This window comes from Pyrus communis, chromosome 6 (genome assembly GCF_963583255.1).
Source record: "Pyrus communis chromosome 6, drPyrComm1.1, whole genome shotgun sequence".
In the NCBI taxonomy this organism is placed as follows: Eukaryota; Viridiplantae; Streptophyta; class Magnoliopsida; order Rosales; family Rosaceae; genus Pyrus; species Pyrus communis.
Genome location: NC_084808.1, coordinates 21,332,166 through 21,341,507, shown reverse-complemented (window position 1 = coordinate 21,341,507; position 9,342 = coordinate 21,332,166). Strand labels below are relative to the sequence as shown.

General features: G+C 35.0%; 1 protein-coding gene across 1 annotated transcript; it reads left to right on the top strand.

Annotated features, from left to right (window-relative positions):
* The first annotated feature begins 8,102 nt into the window (after positions 1–8,102).
* LOC137736225 (uncharacterized) lies at positions 8,103–8,600 on the top strand. The gene has a single exon (XM_068475537.1). It carries the CDS (start codon positions 8,103–8,105, stop codon positions 8,598–8,600), a length of 498 nt encoding a protein of 165 aa, XP_068331638.1.
* Positions 8,601–9,342: the final 742 nt, after the last annotated feature.

The following is a 9,342-nucleotide window of genomic DNA, read 5'->3' as shown; positions in this document are numbered from 1 at the left end:
AAAGCTTTGTCCCGTTACTTGATCTTTGAATGTTTTTTTTTTTGTGATTTTTTGCTGATGTGATCTCCAAGTATATACAAACAATTTTGACGGTTTGGATCGTTGAAATTAGTTTTGGAGAATTCGTAAAACGATAGATTGACTAACACTTAGAATTTATTTATACTTTCATTAAGTCTAACATAAGATTTTGTGGTATCCACTTGTGTAAATATTTTAAATTGAAGATCGAATTCATTCATTGTATTCATATAGGGTCAAGGAGTGTAGTTATAAAAAAATCATCAAAATCGGAGTTAAAATAACCGTTAAATCGTGATTTTTCGTTTATAACCGTTGAAAAGCTTTGTCCCGTTACTTGATCTCTGAATGTTTTTTTTTTTTTGTGATTTTTTGCTGATGTGATCTCCAAGCATATACAAACAATTTTGACGGTTTGGATCGTTGAAATTAGTTTTGGAGAATTCGTAAAACGATAGATTGACTAACACTTAGAGTTTATTTACACTTTTATTAAGTATAACATAAGATTTTGTGGTATCCACTTGTGTGAATATTTTAAATTGAAGATCGAATTCATTCATTGTATTCATATAGGGTCAAGGAGTGTAGTTATAAAAAATCATCAAAATCGGAGTTAAAATAACCGTTAAATCGTGATTTTTCGTTTATAACCGTTGAAAAGCTTTGTCCCGTTACTTGATCTTTGAATGTTTTTTTTTTGTGATTTTTTGCTGATGTGATCTCCAAGCATATACAAACAATTTTGACGGTTTGGATCGTTGAAATTAGTTTTGGAGAATTCGTAAAACGATAGATTGACTAACACTTAGAATTTATTTATACTTTCATTAAGTATAACATAAGATTTTGTGGTATCCACTTGTGTAAATATTTTAAATTGAAGATCGAATTCATTCATTGTATTCATATAGGGTCAAGGAGTGTAGTTATAAAAAATCATCAAAATCGGAGTTAAAATAACCGTTAAATCGTGATTTTTCGTTATAACCGTTGAAAAGCTTTGTCCCGTTACTTGATCTCTGAATGTTTTTTTTTTGTGATTTTTTGCTGATGTGATCTCCAAGCATATACAAACAATTTTGACGGTTTGGATCGTTGAAATTAGTTTTGGAGAATTCGTAAAACGATAGATTGACTAACACTTAGAGTTTATTTATACTTTTATTAAGTATAACATAAGATTTTGTGGTATCCACTTGTGTGAATATTTTAAATTGAAGATCGAATTCATTCATTGTATTCATATAGGGTCAAGGAGTGTAGTTATAAAAAATCATCAAAATCGGAGTTAAAATAACCGTTAAATCGTGATTTTTCGTTTATAACCGTTGAAAAGCTTTGTCCCGTTACTTGATCTTTGAATGTTTTTTTTTTGTGATTTTTTGCTGATGTAATCTCCAAGCATATACAAACAATTTTGACGGTTTGGATCGTTGAAATTAGTTTTGGATTATTCGTAAAACGATAGATTGACTAACACTTAGAGTTTATTTATACTTTCATTAAGTATAACATAAGATTTTGTGGTATCCACTTGTGTAAATATTTTAAATTGAAGATCGAATTCATTCATTGTATTCATATAGGGTCAATGAGTGTAGTTATAAAAAATCATCAAAATTGGAGTTAAAATAACAGTTAAATCGTGATTTTTCGTTTATAACCGTTGAAAAGCTTTGTCCAGTTACTTGATCTTTGAATGTTTTTATTTTGTGCTTTTTTGCTGATGTGATCTCCAAGCATATACAAACAATTTTGACGGTTTGGATCGTTGAAATTAGTTTTGGAGAATTCGTAAAACGATAGATTGACTAACACTTAGAGTTTATTTATACTTTCATTAAGTATAACATAAGATTTTGTGGTATCCACTTGTGTAAATATTTTAAATTGAAGATCGAATTCATTCATTGTATTCATATAGGGTCAATGAGTGTAGTTATAAAAAATCATCAAAATCGGAGTTAAAATAACAGTTAAATCGTGATTTTTCATTTATAACCGTTGAAAAGCTTTGTCCCGTTACTTGATCTTTTAATGTTTTTATTTTGTGATTTTTTGCTGATGTGATCTCCAAGCATATACAAACAATTTTGACGGTTTGGATCGTTGAAATTAGTTTTGGAGAATTCGTAAAACGATAGATTGACTAACACTTAGAGTTTATTTATACTTTCATTAAGTATAACATAATATTTTGTGGTATCCACTTGTGTAAATATTTTAAATTGAAGATCGAATTCATTCATTGTATTCATATAGGGTCAATGAGTGTAGTTATAAAAAATCATCAAAATCGGAGTTAAAATAACTGTTAAATCGTGATTTTTCGTTTATAACCGTTGAAAAGCTTTGTCCCGTTACTTGATCTCTGAATGTTTTTTTTTTTTGTGATTTTTTGCTGATGTGATCTCCAAGCATATACAAACAAGTTTGACGGTTTGGATCGTTGAAATTAGTTTTGGAGAATTCGTAAAACGATAGATTGACTAACACTTAGAGTTTATTTATACTTTCATTAAGTATAACATAAGATTTTGTGGTATCCACTTGTGTAAATATTTTAAATTGAAGATCGAATTCGTTCATTGTATTCATATAGGGTCAATGAGTGTAGTTATAAAAAATCATCAAAATCGGAGTTAAAATAACCGTTAAATCGTGATTTTTCGTTTATAACCGTTGAAAAGCTTTGTCCCGTTACTTGATCTCTGAATGTTTTTTTTTTGTGATTTTTTGCTGATGTGATCTCCAAGCATATACAAACAATTTTGACGGTTTGGATTGTTGAAATTAGTTTTGGAGAATTCGTAAAACGATAGATTGACTAACACTTAGAGTTTATTTATACTTTCATTAAGTATAACATAAGATTTTGTGGTATCCACTTGTGTAAATATTTTAAATTGAAGATCGAATTCATTCATTGTATTCATATAGGGTCAAGGAGTGTAGTTATAAAAAATCATCAAAATCGGAGTTAAAATAACCGTTAAATCGTGATTTTTCGTTTATAACCGTTGAAAAGCTTTGTCCCGTTACTTGATCTCTGAATGTTTATTTGTTATGATTTTTTGTTGATGTGATCTCGAAGCATATACAAACAAGTTTGACGGTTGGGATCGTTGAAATTAGTTTTGGAGAATTCGTATGCCATCAATCAAGTTCCGTGTGTGTGTGTGTCTATATATATATTTATTAAGTAGATTTAAATCTATTTATTTTGTATGTATAAATTATAATTGACTGGTTCACGGAATAGTACATACATCACGTGTCACGTGTGTCATTATAAAAATAGTGAGATATGTCATGACAGTCATGTGTGTGATAAAAAGTTAATAACTTAAAAAAAAAAAAAAAAAATTTCTCACCACTTCTATTAATTTTCATTTTTCCTTCTCTTTTTTGTTTCATTTTCAACTTTTTCTTATCATTTTCACTTTTCCCTCCAACATCTTTCCCTAATTCCCTCACTTTTTTGTTTTATTTTCAACTTTTCTTAACATTTTCATCTTCCCTCCATTTTTTTTTTCAAAAAGGGCGGCAAGTTGGCAACGGCAAGAAATTGATTATTGAAATTTGAATGGAAAGAAATCACATCAAATTTCAATGGATGCAAAATCATGCAATGCATCATGCATATTAAATTATTAATTAATAATTATTATAGTTTTTATAAAATTTAATATATATATATATATATAATTATTATAGATAGACTTAATATTTTGGGGGTATAATTATTATAGTATATATAATTATTATAATTATTATAAATTTTATAGTTAATTTAATATATATATATATATATATTTATATTTATTATAATTTTTAGGGGTATAAAATTGTAAAATTAATGTATATAATTATTACAGTATTTTTTTAGGGTTATAAAATTATAAAAATAATATTCTGCTTATCGTGTATCGTGTTGCCCACGTGTATACCCGAACCAACCCGTTATCTTAACAGGTGTTTATCGGGTTACCCGATAACGACCCGATTCGTTATCGTGTCGACCCAAACACCTGTTAATTTCGTGTCGTGTCGTGTCGGGTTATCGGGTCGTGTCAGAAATTGCCAGGCCTAGTTGCAGGTAGTGGGGTTTGCTGGCAATTAGGGATGTTTTTGTTGTTGTAGGAAGACATGATGGGCAGGGAAAAAAAATGGATCATTTGTCGTTGGACTTAAAAGGCTCTATGTACCATATAAAACTAGGATTGCAGGGAAGGTAAAACACGCAGGGAAGCTATAAGGCTACACAAGGTTTTTCACTGTGATTGCATGCTCTCAACGTTGTAGGGAGCAACCTTTTTATAATCACTTTTCAGATTACATCAGGGTTTTAAAAACCTTATTTACAAGCTTACATTTCGAAGTTCAAATACTATAACTAATTCTGATAAAACAAATATTCAAAATTCAAATGACTTTAACAAAAGCTTCATTTGATAAGTGTTGTTGACTGAGTAAACCAACTGAAGAGTTTCTGTTTGAAGAGGAAACTTGACTCCGTCTAACAGTGCAATCAACTACAAGTTATTGGGTCTTGCATCCTGAGCTGAAGCCAAAATTTAACAAGGAGCACAAGATTTTTAGAGATTACAAGAGTTCTCATTCTGGAGAAATTTTTCTTTGTGCCTGTAATATAAGTGGTACATCACATATTATTATATAAGTTGCGGGAAATTTTATTTTTTATGTTATTGATTTTTTAACATGAATCTCACCACTTGTATAGAGACACGTAGTGTACCACCCCATGTTTCGGACGCATTGAAAAATCTATCCTCATTCTGGTTCTCATACATACAATCCCGAAGAAAATCATGCATCAAGCTTTACCACTGATGGGTTAGCAAACTTCACTTTAAATCCTACTACTTTGTTCACTGAATTTGCTGTGTATCTCCGAAGAAACAAATGGAAGCACTGAGTGTGAGGAAATGACTGGTGGAAATCCAACAGCTTTGCATGGCACATTTCCTTGGTTCTTAGCAGATTCATATAGTGTATCATTAGAAGACATTCCAGGTATTATATCTGCTCTTAATATCAGTCTTTCACATGATTTTTAGATCATATATTCAAGTTCCACTGACCAAATGACAAATCAATCTTCAAAGTGCATGACTTTGAAAAATTAGATAGAGGGAAAATAAATTTGCTCTCTGAAAATGTTGAGTCTACTACCTTCTACCTTCTTTCCTTTTCTTTCCAACTTTTGTCTGTTGGGAGAATTAAAAACTCTTTAAATTTCCTTGCCACCTTTTCTTCTCACAATGTTGTCTTTTAGAATAGAGTCACCAAAAAGCTGATTGGTGGACGTGTTTGGGTTAATATTTAACTTTGGACTTCAAGGGAAGAAAGCCCAAAAAGAGCTCAATAAAGGAGATTTTGCTCGAGGCCCAGAGTTAAGCCCAGATACCCATCTCGAGATAATATGACGTCTCCCCATTTAATGCAAAGGTTAGGTGCTTACAAGAGAAGTGACAACCGATGGAAATCCACCTACTCTCGGCCCAAAAGCATTTTCTGAATGGCAGAACATGTAAAAATGCTGATGACTCACTACCCTTCAATTGCTTTCAGGCAATGGCAGAAACAGTACATTCAGGTTAATTCACTTATAAAAGGAGGAAGATGACCCAGAGATAAGGACACTAAAACAATCAAACAAACAAACATACAACTTGCCTCTCAGTCAAGCAAATACCCAGAAAGCTGTGATTTGTCCAGATTCTGTACCCTTTTAGCCTTAGACTCCCCTTAAAAATACATCTTTTGTCTAGTGTAAAAGCTCTGCTACATTTTCTAAATGTTGTAGTATCGATTCTCTTGTGTAAACTTATTCACCACTCATCCTACTTTAGTACTCAACCCCCTATAACTACAAAGAGAAGAGACCGCAAGACGTTTAAACCTTGCCCGACTCTCTTTGTTTTATCTTTACGTTAATAGATCTGGTGTTATGATGTATTCCCCAGTATATATTTAAGTCATTTCCAGTCTTTTGATGAACCAAAGTTCCATAGTTCTCATATCTGGTTCACTTAGTGGTTTTACTGTCATAAGAAGACAAAATGTGAGTTAAACTGATGACTTGATCAAATCTGGACCTCCACCCTTTAAGCATACAAGATAACCAACTAAAAGTCCTTGATCTCAAGGCATAGAAAAGAACTTAATGTAGACTTAACCCATCTACGACAATTCTTTGATAACAAGAAGTCAGAATAACTTGGGGCTCAAGTAGTCGACTTAAACACACTTGCTCTACATCTGCCATACTGAGATGGCAGTGGCATGCCTAAGCACTTAGTTAGTTTTGATTGTGAGCCTCAAAGTCTACACCTAAGGCCCCACAAAGGCACCTTTCAGAACTAACTTTGTCCTCCTCTTGTAGCATCTCGACAAGCCGGAGCCCGACAATCAACCAAAGTGTCAACTCCTCGGGGAGCTGTGTGCTCGAGCCAGGGACACCTCCCAGCAAGATTTCCTACCCAAACATAGTTTTGGCATGCCCAGTGGGATCATAAATCTTGTATGTTAAGAAAACGAAAGGAAGAATAAACCTTTAGGAGGAAAACAGAGCAGAAACCACCCTAGTATACAACAAGATCTAACATGGCTAATCTCCTCGAAAACTTGCAAAGACATGGCTTGACAGAAAGCTCGACTCCTTCTAAGAAATCAGGATGAAGGGTCACAAATGAAGACCTGCAGGCTACCATGATAGCTATCTTGAAAAGCATGGAGAAAAACTCTTTAGAAACAAAAGAGGAAATAAGCAAACTCTGTTCTTTAACAGGAAATCTGCAAAGAATGTTAGACCTGGAATATTCTACCCCTGAAAATGACCATGTTAGAGAAATGATGAGAGAAGCCAGCCCTGTGGAGGAGACAATTATTCCTTTGTTTCCTTTGCTTGAGGAAAAAAGGAATAAAGAAAAGAGCAAGGAAGAATCCGGAGCTGATCAACCAGTGTTGAAGAAAATCAAGGAACTAGAGTTGCCCGACCCTTTGTTATTAGATAGCAAGGGGCAATGCGGGTCAGAAATAAAGCAGTCACTAAAAGAACCATAGGCTAATACAAACTAGAGGTACCAGCAACTGTAGCCGTCATTGATCAAGAATTGATCAAAAGAAGGAATGAGGAAGAACATGAAAACCACATGAGCATCATGCAGGCAGCCAAGAGAGAAACCTCTAGGAACATCTTTCAAAGGTTGGGAGGAGACTCTCAGCCTAAAAACTTTTCAGAAGTATTCAGAAACTATGAAGCTTCAGAAAAAGTGGAAAACAAGGAGGCCAAGATACCAAAGTCAGTGGATGTAAAGCCATCCAACCAGGTTATGCCGGAGGAAATGTTAGAATGAAAGGAATGACAATGAATCCGGTCACAAAGATCTTGCCCGACTCAGGCAAAAAATGGTACATAATCGGAAGGGATGAGAAACTTATTAAAGAAATAGGAGCCTCCATGATTAGGAGGGTCCAAAGGCAACATAAGGCCTACATGAACTCGTTGAAAGTTCCCACTACTTCAGAAACCTCGGAGAATGTAAAGTTCGAAAATGTACCTCATAGGGAAAAAATCAACCTTATTGGAGGAGTAAGAAGGAGGTGAAGAAGGCAAATAGCAAAAATGAATGGGAAGGAGACCATGTGTTGCCGAGGCCCTATCCTGGGAAATACAGAATCTTGAGGAGAGCTCAAAAAGATATGGTGATGATACCTACCCGAAGATGGAGCCCAGAACCAATCTGCTTTAGAACTATCTCACCCGAGAGAGGGTTACCCACACCATTGTTGGTAGATACCATCTGCGAGGTTCCAGAATAGATGCCAATCTTTGGCATAACCCAGGAAGAAGGGTTGCCTAAGTTAATGTTGCTGAAGAAGCACAGGCTTGGTTGGATGAGTTTATGAACCACATTGGAGGCAAGGGGAAAGATTTACCTGGACCCAGCAACTTCCACGTAAATATGACATATGTTTTATCAGCCATGTTTTGCTCTGAGCATAATCAGCCTCCCATGATGAAAGGTGATTACTTGGCAATATAACCTATGATGGCGCATGTTACTGTCGAAAAAGCAGGACAAGAAGAACCCAACCAGACAAGCTTGCCCGAGCAATTAGGAAAGAAGCCTGAGAGAATATACTCAAACAAAATGGTATTTGTTTGCCTGAGTTTGGCCCTGACCAACCATCTTAAGCCCATATATGTAACTGCTCACTTGGAGAGAGTACCTTTCAAGAGGGTCTTGATTGATGGAGGGGCCGCAATTAATGTGCTGCCATACAAGCAGATGAAGAGAATATGCAGAAGTGATGAGGATCTTATCCCCATAAATCTTACAGTTTCTAGTTTCTCGAAAGCTATCACCAAGACTCATGGGATACCGCCATTAGAGGTTGATTTAGGTTTGAAACAAATCATGCTGGCCTTTTTTGTTGTAGATAATACTTCCACTTATGGGGCTTTACTAGGCAGAGATTGGATTCATCAGAGTCTCTCTGTGCCATCTACCATACACCAACAAGTGGTTGTCTACCATGAAAAATGATAAACAGGACCTGGGTTCTGGGAAATGGTAGAGGCCGAATCACGGCCATTCCTCCCTATAGCTAACATCGCGGAAGCCAACTTCTACCACCCTAGTGTTAGGATTCTTCAATGTTCAGGAGCTGATAAGAACGGCCGCCCAACTAAGGTGACGGCCTAAAAGCTTCTAGAGCAAGGCTTATCTTTTACAAGGGAAGAATGTGATCGACCCTATATCATCCTAACTCCCTAACACTATTAATGTCAGAACAAAAAAATGAAGGACTAAGTGGTTGCAGTTAGGTCTTTAATAAAAAGATTGTTGGTGTATGGGAGAGAGAAAAAACAAGTGAAAGAGAACTCAACCAAAAAAGAAGAAAAATGGAGTGGAGAGGCTTCAAGCAGCCAAGTAAATAAAGAAGAATCTTTTGGGGAAGAGTTAGAAACAACCATCCAAATGGCTGAGTGTATATATGACTTAGATGGACCAGGGGATTTACTCAAGAATCCAGAACTAGTTGAGTTCTTGTGTGCAGAACCGGACAAACCAACCCCAGAAGTGCAAGACCCCTTGGAGACCAATGATTTGGGAACTAAGGAGGATCCAAGACCTATACAGATCAGTGGTTTACTAGAAACCAAGGATCGGGCAAGGATTGTTGATCTTCTGCATGAATTTAAAGATTGTTTTGCTTGGCATTACATCGAGATGCCAGGTTTAGATCCAACCTCGGTAGAACATAGGATGCCTATTAAGAAGGGGT